The sequence below is a fragment of the Canis aureus genome, chromosome X (genome assembly GCF_053574225.1).
Source record: "Canis aureus isolate CA01 chromosome X, VMU_Caureus_v.1.0, whole genome shotgun sequence".
Taxonomy (NCBI): domain Eukaryota; kingdom Metazoa; phylum Chordata; class Mammalia; order Carnivora; family Canidae; genus Canis; species Canis aureus.
In genome coordinates this window covers 102,976,797-102,990,003 of record NC_135649.1, presented here as the reverse complement: position 1 = coordinate 102,990,003, position 13,207 = coordinate 102,976,797, and the positions used below count along the sequence as shown (strand labels likewise).

The 13,207-nt window shown below is 41.1% G+C and overlaps 1 protein-coding gene and 1 long non-coding RNA gene across 7 annotated transcripts in view; one reads left to right on the top strand and one right to left on the bottom strand.

Annotated features, from left to right (window-relative positions):
* The window catches only part of LOC144308803 (uncharacterized), a 51,922-nt gene extending 42,295 nt beyond the window's left edge, over positions 1 to 9,627 (bottom strand). The window contains exon 1 of the long non-coding RNA XR_013375135.1: positions 9,445 to 9,627. This is a non-coding gene — a long non-coding RNA (uncharacterized LOC144308803). The remainder of the gene's footprint in view (positions 1 to 9,444) is intronic.
* Positions 1 to 12,286, top strand: part of LOC144308799 (melanoma-associated antigen B18-like) — a 266,646-nt gene extending 254,360 nt beyond the window's left edge. For 3 of the 6 annotated variants that reach the window (XM_077889843.1, XM_077889842.1, XM_077889841.1), the window contains 4 exons: positions 9,235 to 9,308; positions 9,694 to 9,779; positions 10,398 to 11,518; positions 11,638 to 12,286. In XM_077889843.1, the coding sequence (XP_077745969.1) occupies positions 10,460 to 11,497 (1,038 nt within the window). In that variant the 5' untranslated portion in view covers positions 9,235 to 9,308; positions 9,694 to 9,779; positions 10,398 to 10,459 and the 3' untranslated portion in view covers positions 11,498 to 11,518; positions 11,638 to 12,286. The remainder of the gene's footprint in view (positions 1 to 9,234; positions 9,309 to 9,693; positions 9,780 to 10,397; positions 11,519 to 11,637) is intronic. The other 3 variants (XM_077889844.1, XM_077889840.1, XM_077889838.1) reach the window with 1 other exon arrangement.
* The last annotated feature ends 921 nt before the right edge of the window (positions 12,287 to 13,207 follow it).

Below are 13,207 nucleotides of genomic sequence, written 5' to 3'. Positions count from 1 at the left end.
GTGCTCTGTGAAATCTGTGTTCTATCAGCTTTAAGCAAATCACTTAGCTTCACTGTGCCTCAGTTTCCTTTCTCATCTGTCAGATGGGGAAAAGAATAATATATACCTGTGCTCCTTGGCACTGACATAATCACACGATGTATCTGAAAATACTAAAGTAATATAAGTCATTTCTTTCTCTTTATTTAGAGGCACTTTTCAATCATATCAAGTTTTCTTCTTATAAAAAAAACCCTTTCACTATTGCAATAATATATCTCTTATACAGCATCTCCCACTAAATGAAAATGCATTTCCTTTTTATAAAAGCAAGGGAACAATTTTATATGGAAAATTTTTTTTTCTAAATTTCTCTTCTAGCATCGCTATTATGGATATGCTTGTGTGTGAGTTTACTGCTACACAATGGTCCAAATGGCCCCAAATAGATCTTGTCAATGAACAGTTTGCTATTATGATTGATATGTTCACACCACAATTGTGTTTCATAAAATATGTATGTTGTTTTGTTTTATTTGGTTTCATTCTTTCTTATTTCTCTATGATGTTTTTGTTTGAAGTTGATGTGTCTGTCTCAGCTATATAGCTTGGTCACTCACACATGGGACCTTTCTTGGTGTTTGTGTTTGGACTCTTTATCCAATCATCAATCCAAGAACCAGAAAAAGGAAACAAAAACTGGTTTCATTCAAATAGTAAATAGTTTGGCACAGTGCAGAAGGGAATTGTTTGTAAAAGGGAATTGTTGTTTAAAACCATTATTGAAAAAAAATAAAATAAAACCATTATTGAGGGGTGCCTGGGTGGCTCAGTCAAGTTAGGTGTCTGCCTTCAGTTCAGGTCATGATCCTAGGGTCCTGGGATCAAGCCCCACATTGGGCTCCCTGCTCAGCAGGGAGTCTGCTTCTCCCTCTCCCCTTGTTCCTCCCCTAGCTTCTTCTCTCTCTCAAATAAATAAAATCTTTTTAAAAACCATAATTGAAAATTTCAAATATAATTTCTGTATTATATACTTCTCTGTATATATTTTATTACTTATATATCCTATACCTCATTGCTATGGCTATTTCAGAGCTATTACTCTTTAAATTCCTCTACAGTTTTAAAAAATGTCAAATCCTGAAAACAGAGTTTTAAAAAAACCATCCAGGTGCTAAGATAAAACTCCTATTGAAAGATCTAGATTAAAACTAAAGTTTAACAGGAAATACTTGTCTTGATTTAAAAGCCCAATGTTCTTTTATGAATAATTTTCTGAAAATGACAACAAATGTACACATGCCTTAATAGTTACCACAACATTAAGGGTAGGTGCAATAGAACCTGAAACTTAGTAATTCTGGAGAGAGTTTCTTCAGTTTTGGAAAGGCATGACTCTAACTAAGCAATAAGGAAGTTAATTACTTCAAAGCTTGTTGATTCATTCTAAGAAAATACATTTTTAAATATCATATCCATCCTAAGGCTCAGCTTGGTGTCTTACATTATACATAATACAGCTGCAAAGACCCCATAAACCATGTACCACTGAAAATAGGAAAGGACCTCCCTAATGCAAATACCAAATATCACACATTAATCACAATATGCTTTGCCATCAATTTCACATTTACATATAACTGCAATGCATACAGCCATTTTGTTTTGAATGAATTTTAGGTGCATTTTAAAAATGCATTATACTTATAGACACTGACATTTTTAAAAGCTGTTCAAGTTGAAATCAAATTAGAACAAACCAGTTAATATTCGTTTTTAATAGGAACACAAATGACTCAGGGTAGGAAAAGCCAATAATGAGTTGTTCTACTTTGCCATCATAATGCGCATTTAATGTGTTGTCCTTCAACAGCAACACGATACCAACATTAACAGAACATCTGCTTTCTGCTGTTTTTCAAATGTGACAGTTTTTTTCTGAACCAACTATGCTATGGAAGTTAATTTCACCGAATTCTCTAGATGCCTTAACTAGAGATACTGAGTATATAAGCTTAACTCTTCACAGAATGTATTTATTTATTCATTACTTTATTATGCTTGTGGTTTAACAATCTTCTGAGTGGATTAATTTATTCATTGACATTGAATGAGAGCTTACTATCTCTGCTAATTAAGAATAAAAATATTTTGGGTATTCATAGGAATTGTAAGCTCTGGTACCAAAATGTTAACAATTTTTATGTATATTCAAGAGAATTATGGGTGCTTATTTTCTATATATCTAAGTCTTCTGTAATGAGTCAGCTTCTCTACCCATTCTTTAAATGCTGGCTTGCCTTCGTATTTCTTCTCTTACTCTGCTCTTTTTCTTGCCATTCTCATTCATGTTCATTGCTTCTATTTTCAGATACCTGCTCAGGACCTCAGAGGTGCATCTTAAGGTCAAATCTCTCTGATCTTTTGGCTTCATATATATTTCTGCTTGCCTGATACCTTCCCTTGAATATTTATCAAAAGTGCTTCCCCTGCAACCTTTTTAAAGTTGAACTCACAGCCATAGCCCCAAATTCCATCCATTCTGATGCCCAATCTTGGTAAATTATCCACCTGTAGAATCCCCAGTCTCAGCAGGTGATGCAAGTGTGCAAGCACATGTGCATACCAGGGATACAAGCGGGCATTTTGGACACAGTTTTTTCCTACACCATCCATATGCAAACTAACATGTAAGTCCTGCAGATTCTGTTCATACATGACTTCCTCATCTATGCAGATTTCTCCATCTCTAGTGTCATAATCCTGCGATACTGTGCAAGTATCCAGGGTTCTTTTTCCTACATGTTTTTGTTTTTGATTTTGCCTTGTTTCTCTTAATCTTTTTTCTACAATGCGGCCACAGAGATCTTTAGAAAATGCATATCTGGGGGCACCTGGCTCATTGGTTGAGCATCTGCCTTCGGCTCAGAGCATGATCCCAGGGTCCTGGGATCGAGTCCCGCATCAGGCTCCCCACAGGGAACCTGCTCCTCCCTCTACCTATATCTCTTTCTCTGTATGTCTCTCATGAATAAATAAATAAAATCTTTTAAAAAAAAAAAAAAGAAAATGCATATCTGATCAGGTCATTTCCCTGCCTTAATACCTTCAGTGGTTTTATTTTTCACCTGAGAAAAAACCCAAGCTCCTTACTACTCTTCCCATTGATTTTTGCACTCAAACCAAAGTGGTCTTCTTCCAGTCTGAGTGTACCAAATTTGTTCCTTTGTCAGACCCTTGCACGGGCAGATGCCTTCAGGTATAGTCGACAAACCTTACCCCACCTTTGTTATTCTAATTCACATTTATCCTCTTCCTAAATTAAAAGACTAATTCTTGAGGATAGCCTTCCCAAACTTACTGAGTCAAATAGTATCTTACTATTTTATCTCCCCGTCCTTTACCTTCATAACCTTGAACAGTTTGCAATAAATGTGTGTGTATGTCTACTGGATTTATACCTGTCTTTCCCACTAGATGATAAGCTCTATGAAGACAGTGTCTGCCCATATTTTGTTCATGATTTTATCCTCAGCTCCCAGCACAATGCATGGCCAAATTCTTTACCAGTAAATAACTATTGAATTGAAGATTGTGATATTTTATACTCAGGAAAATATTAAATTTGGGGGGTGAAATATACGAAGTCTGATTGGTATTCAAAGTGCACAGAATCAGATCAGATTCACTTATAGTAAGAATGCATGAATCTGGCTTTGAGATTCCACTTCTGACTTGACTAAAAAAAAAAAAAACACAACAACAACAACACCTAAATGTCCATCAGATGGAAACAACATAGTTTCTCCTAAATAAGAGAGCTAAGTTGGGCAGCCTAGGTGGCTCAGCGGTTTAGCGCCACCTACAGCCTGGGGCGTGATCCTGGAGACCGGGGATCGAGTCCCACGTTGGGCTCTCTGCATGGAGCCTGCTTCTCCCTCTGCCTGTGTCTCTGCCTCTCCCTCTCTCTCTCTCTGTATCATAAATAAATAAATAAATAAATAAATAAATAAATAAATCTTTAAAAAAAGAGAGAGAGAGCTAAGCTAAGAGCATATTTCCTAAAGGTCTTCTCAACTGAATGTTCAGAGTGATTCTATTGTGAGCAATGTCTTTGCAATAGATACCACATTGTTTTTCATTATAATGATTTTAATACTAGCTTATAGTTGAGACAGCTTTTATAACCACCATTTTGATTATCAAAATTCTGAATAACATGACAAAGAGAAAACAAAAGAAAAAGTGCAAAGAGGAAGTATTGAACAGTGCTGATTACAATACACAATACTGAAGAACGTTGTTTATCCCCTGTCAAGGAGTCTCTGCTTCTTCTAACCAGAAAAAGAACTCTTCTCACACCCCTCTTCTTCTATTGCTGAGTCCAAGCCTTTGCTATTTTTGATTTTGGTCAAGTTCCTGGCTATAGTAAATAGAAACTAAATACATAAATGAAAGCTTTTCCATTTCACAAGCCTCCCTCTCCATGCCTATATAAACCGGTAACTAAAAGTCATACCAGAGGCTGTGTACAATGATGCACAGAGCAAACATGTAACGTTGGGGGTCCTCAGTAAATAAGCAGTTCACATTATTTTCATTTTAAAATATTTGTCTTGCCTCCATACTCTTTCCCTTCATATCCCTGTGACTCACCAGTGGACAGGTATTTTAGAGAATGGGGTGGGAAGACCTGTGCGCCCCATCCCACAACTCCATCACACTTTAGATGTGAAAAGCAGTCTGGGGAACTAAGTGAATTACATTTTCGGGTCACAACCACTTCTTTCTTGGGACACATCTCACTTGCCTTATAGTAGTCGATAATTGGTTTTTCTGTCCCTTCTTACATGCCCCGTGAGTGCACATGCACACACAAGATGCTTAGCTGGAACATGCCACTCAGAGTGAGCATATAAAGAAAACAACTGAACAACAAACCCAAACTTCTCAACACATCAGATTTTAAATGTTCAAAATACCCCAGTATCCCTTCAGAACTTTCAAACATTGTTTTCTTTGTAAGTAAAAATATATTCTTTTCATATATGACTTGAATGACTGCTAATGTCTAGAATAACCAAATTTTTAGAATAACCAAATGTCGAGGTGCCTGGGTAGCTCAGGAGTTTAGCACCTGTCTTTGGCTCATGTCATGATCCCAGGGTCTTGGGATCGAGTCCCGCATCGGGCTCCCCGGAGGGAGCCTGCTTCTCCCTCTGCATATGTCTGCCTCTCTCTGTGTGTCTCTCATGAATAAATAAATAAAAATCTTTTTAAGAAGTAACCAAATTTTTCTCTTTATTTGGTAGGCATCCTTTTGTTCCTTCATTTTGAAAAAAAAAAAGATTTCTAACAATCCTTTTTTTTTTTTTAAGATTTTATTTATTTATTCATGAGAGACACACAGAGAGAGGCAGACATATGCAGAGGGAGAAGCAGGCTCCCTCCGGGGAGCCCGATGCGGGACTCGATCCCAAGACCCTGGGATCTGACATTAGCCAAAGACAGGTGCTAAACTCCTGAGCCACTCAGGCATCCCTAATAATACTTCTTTTAAAGATAAAATATACAAGCCTCTAGTGTATAAGTGGACTAAACTTGTGTTGTTGGTAGGCATTTTTTTTCCTCCTTAAATCCCTGTACTTTTCCCATTTTCAGCCAAGAAAAATTTTGCCAGCTACCTGGTCGGAACTTCTATGATTATTATTATGGATATGTCGTTATTCTATTTGGCCAATTACTCCTTTCCAAGTGAATTAATGGCATTTCATTTGAAACTCCTTTTGAATTGCCTACACATTTTCTATAGAGTCTAAAATTCCTTTGCATTTGTAGTAAGTGCCGGTGACAAGCAGTAAATACTTGCAATAGGCTAGTTTACCAACCTCTCAGAATAGAATCTGAAGCCTAGGCAGGGAAAGGTATGGTCAGGTTGAGAGGCATGCTGGAAGTGAGCCGTCACTGAAATTCAGATGTCCATGTTCCAGTTGAGTGATCCATGCATCATCCCTCATTTTGTTATGTGACCATTCCTATGCCTCTGAAAATAGTAGGATGTAAGAGTAATTTATTGCTTCTTACGTTTAGAGTTGCTCTGATGCAAAGAAGAATGAACGAATGGTTGTTACTACCTACTCCATTCTTAGCATGATGCTTAGCCTTCTGTGTATTTGTTAAAGAAACAATAAGCAGAAAGAGAGTAGCTGTTGAGTTGATAAAACATGAAAACATTAATGATGAAATGACAGATCCCTTAAAGTTCAGTGTCTGAATGCAGCCTTTCAGTTTGGGGATGAGAAGCCTTAATTTTGCCTATTGCAGCACATAGCTCATTTAAGCAGTTCCCTGATGCATGCTAACAGCCATCACACACGATTGTTTCAAAGAAGGTAAAAACAACAACAAACCAAAACAACAGCATTAGAGACTTAAAACCTTTTGTTCTAAATTTAGTACAATATATGCAACTTGGGAGTTCCAGCTATAGTTATGGTCAGAAATTCTGTAATCATTTATTTTTTCAAGGTGTGATAGGCAGAATTTTAAGATTACCCCCAATAGCCCACACCCCATATAATCCTCTCCCTTTGAATGAAGGACCTATGAATATGATGGGTCACTCCCACTCCCATCACTCCCATGATTAAGTTATATTACATGCCACAGCTGACTTTAAGAAAGGGAGGTTATCCTTGGTCGACCAGACCTATTTAGGTGAGCCCTCAAAAGGGGCAAGATTCATTCTTCCTGGAGAAATGGATTCAAGTGCTGGGGATTCTCCATCAGGGAGATTCTCCACTGATGGCCCTGAAAATGAAGAGGGCCACATGGCAAGGCATGTAGTCCATTTCTAGGAGCTAAGAGTGGCCCCTATCTGACAGCCAGCAAAGAAATGGAGACCTCAGCGCTACAGTGACAGGTTAACTGGATTCGGCCAAGTGGACCCTTCCCAAAGCCTCCTGATAAGAATGCAGCCCAGCAACAAAACACTTTGAAAGTGAAGACCTGAGCAGAGAACACAAATGAGTTGTATCTACACCACTGACCAAAAGAACTGTGAGATAATAGATGGGTGTTATTTTAAGCCACTAAGTTTGATATAATTTGTTATGTAGTGACAAAAAACTAAGATACTGGTATCTCAAAGGATGGATCAAGACTGATTTTTAGGACTTTCTCAAAGTTTCTTTCTTTTTTTTTTTTTTTTTAGTTTAGAGATTTTATTGATTCACGAGAGATGCAGAGAAGGGGGCAGAGACATAGGCAGAGGGAGAAGCAGGCTCCCTGTGGGGAGCCTGATGTGGGACTCGATCCCAGGACCCTGGGATCACAACCTGAGCCAAAGGCAGATGCTCAACCACTGAGCCACCCAGGTGCCCCTCAAAGTTTCAATCCAATAAATATTTCTAAACGAGTAGTAATTCGTGAAACTTCCAAAGTATTTTCTCATATATACTTTTATTTCATCATCCCACCAATTCAGTAAAAAGAATATCCTTGGGGCACCTGGGTGGCTCAGTCAGTTAAGCGGCTGCCTTCAGCTCAGGTTGTGATCCCAGGGTCCTGGGATGGAGCTCCACAGAGTCCGACTCCCTGCTTAGTGGGGTGCTTAGTGGGGAGTCTGCTTCTCCCTCTTCTTCCTCCCACTTGTGTGCGCACTGTCTCCCCTCCCCCAAATAAATATATAAATAAAGTCTTATAAAAAGGGTTCTACCTATAGATATATTTTAGCTAATAATCTCAGAAGAAATGACAGAACTCAAGAATTACAGTTCAGCAGCCCCTAAGGGATTAATGGATGACACTGATGATCATCAATGATTGCCAGCATTACCACAAAGGAAACAATAGATGTTATGTGTCTCCTAATGGAATTAACTTCAATGTCACTCCATGTGATGGAGAATTTCCATAATAAAATTATTTTATTATAAATCTGTCTTTAACTTTGAAAACCCGAATAAAATGGAACCCATTTTTAGCAAAATACAAATCACTAAATAGGTCCATAAAGAAATATAAAACTTTCATTGAACAATATAATCTGAAACTGGAGTCCTGATAACTTTTCAGGACAAATTTTGCCCTCAGAATGTACCAGAATCAGCCAGGTTGAAAGGTCATTAACATCAAATGATAAAGGAAAAGCTAATCACTACACTACATAAGCTCTTACAAGCCATACAAGAAGATGGGAAATTATTCAACAACTTTAACAGGCTAACTATCCTTGATACAAAGACCAGATGAGTATGTCCAAGAAAAAAATATTTGAGTCAAGCTCACTCATATCCATATTCTAAATAAATTCATAGCATATTCAATACAGCAGTGAATTAAATGAAGAAATAGTCTGTGTCCAAGGAATGCAAAGATCATATCACATTAGAAAAAACTGCAAATTGGAATTCACTATGTTAACAGAGAAGAGAGAGCATTTTGTCATGTTCTGAAAGAAAAAACCCTTTGATAAAAATTCAACACCAGTTCATGCTAGTGACTGTTAGCAAATGTATTAGAATTTCCATATTGTAAAAAAAAATTTTTTTTAAGATTTTTTATTTATTTATTCATGAGAGACAGAGAGAGAGAGAGAGAGAGGCAGAGACCCAGGCAGAGGGAGAAGCAGGCACCATGCAGGGAGCCCGACGTGGGACTCGATCCCGGATTTCTAGGATCACGCCCCAGGCCGAAGGCAGCACTAAACCGCTGGGCCACCCAGGGATCCCCCTCCATATTGTGAAATTACCAGCACACATACATAAGTGTGAAATGTTAAAACATTCCCACTAAAGTCAGAACAGGACATGGCAGTGTGGTAAATTTCTAGTGTTCAAACCCAGACTGGTTTGCATAGCCAGCAGATAGCCGTACATAGGAGTAAGAAAATGAAATTTACAGTTTATGAAAAGAGATATTGAGATTCCCTAATAGAGAACTCGAAAGAAATTGGCTGTAAAATATTCAAATGTATAAGGAACTTCAGGATACTGATGTAGATCACTACCGCAAAATCAGAAGTCTAGCCACACAAAATAAATAACAATATATCATAGAAAATATACCATTCAAACAGTAGCATCATCAAAAATATACTGAAGAAAGAGAACTAAGAAGTATGTACATGGCCTTTATGGAAGCAAATATAAATAACAGACTTAGGTAAAGGAAGTCTCAAATAGCAAAATACCATGTTTATTTACCATGAGTGGAATATTGTACACATGTCAATTCTCCTTAAATTATTTACAGATTTCTACCTTACCTGATGTATTTGGCTTCACGTCAGCAGAAGAGAAGTAGCCCAGCACCAACAAGACATCAAGGTATGACACTGAGGACTGAGGGGAGAACCCACCCAAAAAGATGGAGCAACAGAGAGGTCCCCACCCTCGGCCCCACCCACCCCTGTGAGTCTTGGAAGGCCCCAATCATGGTTGCTTGGCTCTGCTCCTAACTTACTTTCTACTTGGGGTTCTGAGGGAAATGAAAGCCTTGGTCTGAGGTGAGGTGGCTAAGTTCACCAGAGGAAGAAGCCTCAGGCTCAAGCTGTCAGGAGTCAGGAAGGACCCCTGTTTGAGTTCTACATAATTCTTCCGCCAGCGGAATGGAGGGGAATACCCTAGAAATCCACCCGAGCCTTTATGGTGGAAGCCCAGGTGGGCGTGGCCGGAAGTGCTCATGTTGTCTTCCGTTAACCCCGCCCGTTAGGGAGCCCCAGAGCTTGTTGGGAGAGGTATAAAGGTGTGGTCTTATGCCAGCGAAGGGAGGAGTCCTGGGACTGGACAGATGTCAAGGTGAGTAACTTGTTGGAACTGCAGAGGTGCACTCCTTTCAGAGCTGGAGTGGGGGCAGCCCTGGTGGCTCAGCGGTCTAGTGCCATCTTCGGCTCAAGGCGTGATCCTGGAGTCCTGGGATCGAATCCCACGTCGCGCTCCCTGCATGGCGCCTGCTTCTCCCTCTGCCTGTGTCTCTGCCTCTCTCTTTCTCAGTCTCTCATGAATAAATAAAAAATTAAAAAAAAAAAAAGACTCATTTGAAAGAACTGGGGTGACCCAAAGAGCCCTGCCCTATTCCGGCGTGCCTCACCCCCACTGCCCTGAACTCGTGGCTCTAGCGTGGCTTTTAGGCCTGACACCCTCACTTGCGCTTCGGGATTTGCTGAGTGGCAGGCCTTTGTCCAAAGGGGCAGCCTCAAGTCAGCAGAGGGAGGTTTCAAGGAGTCAATAAATTTCTGAGTTAGAACTGGGGTGACAACCACCCCCAGAAGGGAAGAGGTTCATGGAGTCCTGCCCACCCCTGCTTTGTGGGTTCCTAAAACAGTACCCTTAAGGGGATAAACAGAGACACCTTTTCTTGGAGCTTGGGTAGAACATCCTTAGCGAGGCTTTGCATACCATCTCTTCATATTCCAGGGTGACCTCTTCATCAAGCTAACTGCTTGCACACCCGCCTGCTGTCCCTGACCAGAGTCACCATGCCTAGAGGTCAGAAGAGTAAGCTGCGTGCCCGTGAGAAGCGCCGCCAGGCCCGTAGTGAGGCCCAGGACCTGGAGCGTGCTCAGGCCACCGCAGCAGCTGCAGGGGAGTCCTTCTCCACTGCCTGTGCTCTCTCGGGAGGCCACCCTGAGAATTTTCCTGCTGCTGCAACAGCTAGCAGTCCTCAGGCACCTAAGGGAGCCTCAGGTTCCACCAGTGCTAGTGTAGCCGTGTCATGCACTGACTCAGATGAAGGTGCCAAGAGCGAAGATGAAGGAAGCCCCAACTCCTCTAGTGGCACTGAGGTCTCACGCAGAGACCCATTAAACAAGAAGGTGGTTCTGTTGGTACAGTTCCTACTGCAGAAGTATCAAAATAAAGAGCCAATTACCAAGGCAGACATGCTGAAGTTGGTCATCAAAAAGTACAGGTGTCATTTCAATGAGATCCTAAAGAGAGCCTCTGAGCACATGGAGCTGGCCTTCGGTGTCGATCTGAAGGAAGTGGATCCCATCCGGCACTGCTATGCCCTTGTCAGCAAACTAGACCTCACCTTCGATGGGACGATGCACGAAGAAGAGAACATGCCCAAGACGGGCCTCCTGATGATTGTGCTGGGTGTGATCTTCATGAAGGACAACTGCGCCGCCGAGGAGGAGGTCTGGGAAGTCCTGAATATGATGGGTGTCTATGCCAACAGGAAGCACTTCATCTATGGGGACCCCAGGAAGGTCATCACCGAAGATCTGGTGCAGCTAAGGTACCTGGAGTACCGCCAGGCACCCGACAGCTTCCCTCCACGCTACGAGTTCCTGTGGGGGCCCAGGGCCCATGCTGAGACCAGCAAGATGAGAGTCCTGGAGTTTTTAGCCAAGGTTCATGACACGGTCCCCACTGCCTTCCCAGCCTGGTATGAAGAGGCTTTGAAAGATGAGGAAGAGCGAGCCCGAACCCGAGCTGCTGCCCGGGCTCAGACTGCCGCCCTGGTCCGAGCACGTGCCAGGGCCTTGGCTGGGGGCGTCTCCCACACTAAGTGAGGGCTGAGGCTGGTCGAGAAGGTGTGTCACCATTCTAACGGGGGCGGGGGTGGGGAGGCAGGGCCTGGCTAGTGGAGCCTGTGTCATTTGGTGTTCCTGTTGTGTATATCAGTAACATGGAATTTCATTTCTTTTTTTAGGTTGTATTTCAGATGTTGAAGTTTGATGCAGATTGTTTTCTTTGTGGAAGAGAAAAAGTGGTCAACATTCTAAGTAGTAGATGGCCAGGGTGGGTCTGGAAGGAACACAGTGAATATCATCTTTGTGTTCCTGTTCTGTCTGGTAAACTTAGGGCGTTTTTTTTGTTGTTCTCTTTTTCTTTCTTTCTTCTCTTTTTCTTTCTTTCTTCTCTCTTTCTTTCTTTTTCTCTTTTTTCCTTTCTCTCTTCCTTTCACTCTTTTGCCTTTTGTCATATTTCAAATATTATTTCTTTAATAGAAAGTTTACACTAATTTTTAAATAAAAATTTATTAATGATTTGGGTATTCATTGCTGTCTAATAGATTTAAGATTAGGAGTCTTATTCTTTAGTAAAACAAATTAGGAAGCCTTTCATGTTTACCCAAACAGAACAATAAAACATGGCATTATACCAAGCATTCCCTTTGAAATGCAAAAAAAAATTAGCAGTAAAATTACTGGGATCGGAAAATGGAGGGGAGAGAAGTAAAAGAGGCTCAGTTCTTGGTTTCCCCTATCCATTTTAGTCTGTTCTGCAAGAAGATACATAGCTAGATTTGGTTTACTTACTAAAGAATGTAGGAGAAATAAAACATTTGAAAACTAGAATTCGTGTTTGCTGGCTCATTTATTTTACAAATACTAATTGAATGTCTGCTCTTTGAAAGTCATGGTGTTAGAAGTGGGGAAGCTAGGATATAAAACACTCCTGGCCTTAGGATTGCACAGTCTGGGAACAGTAATCATATAAAGAAGATGGTACGAGACCCTCTAAGACCTAATGGACCAATAAGAAGGAGTAAAGGGGTAAGGAGGCCAGGAGAGGGTTGAGAGAAGTGGGACAGGGAGGGTGTCTGGCTGAGCCATAAGATATAAATTCCCTGAAGAAAGGCAGTTGGGGGTTTGGGGAAATTACAAGCCCCTCGGGGTGGGTGGTGGGGAGTGGACAGACAGTATTTAAGCTGCCTGGTGGGCCACGCAAGGTTGTGGGGCTGGGGAGCAAAGGGTGGACAGACAGATGCTTTCTCGGTGTTGAAGGACAACAGAATGCAAACCTGCCCTTGTGTGACTTTGGTACCATCATCGGTAAACCAGAGGAAGACCTCCTCCGGAGGCAGAAATGGAAGCTAGCCTGTGTTCTCGTTCACTGGCACTCGGACAAAGAGCGTAGTCTCGTAGACACAGCATCTTCAGGGTGCTGCTCCTCTGAGGTACAATGTTGAGGAGTTACTGTGTTGGCTCTCTCTGCTCTGAATTGGGTGGGGAGCCAGGTCCCAATTCATTTAAAGATTACCTACATGATCACAAGTGTAATTTTGCAAATTCTGACGGAGGATTAGATTCTTGGCGGCAATGAAATGAGTGAAAATTGGGCTGGTCTGGATGGGAAGGTATTGATTTTTGACACATTCTGGGACATCTGAGTTGCATCTAGCTAGAAGAGACTCTTCCATACCCAAGTTGAGTAATTTAACCTGAACTGGAGAAAGCTTTCTTTAGTTTTGCTTGCTAAGCAGCATGAGGGTTAGT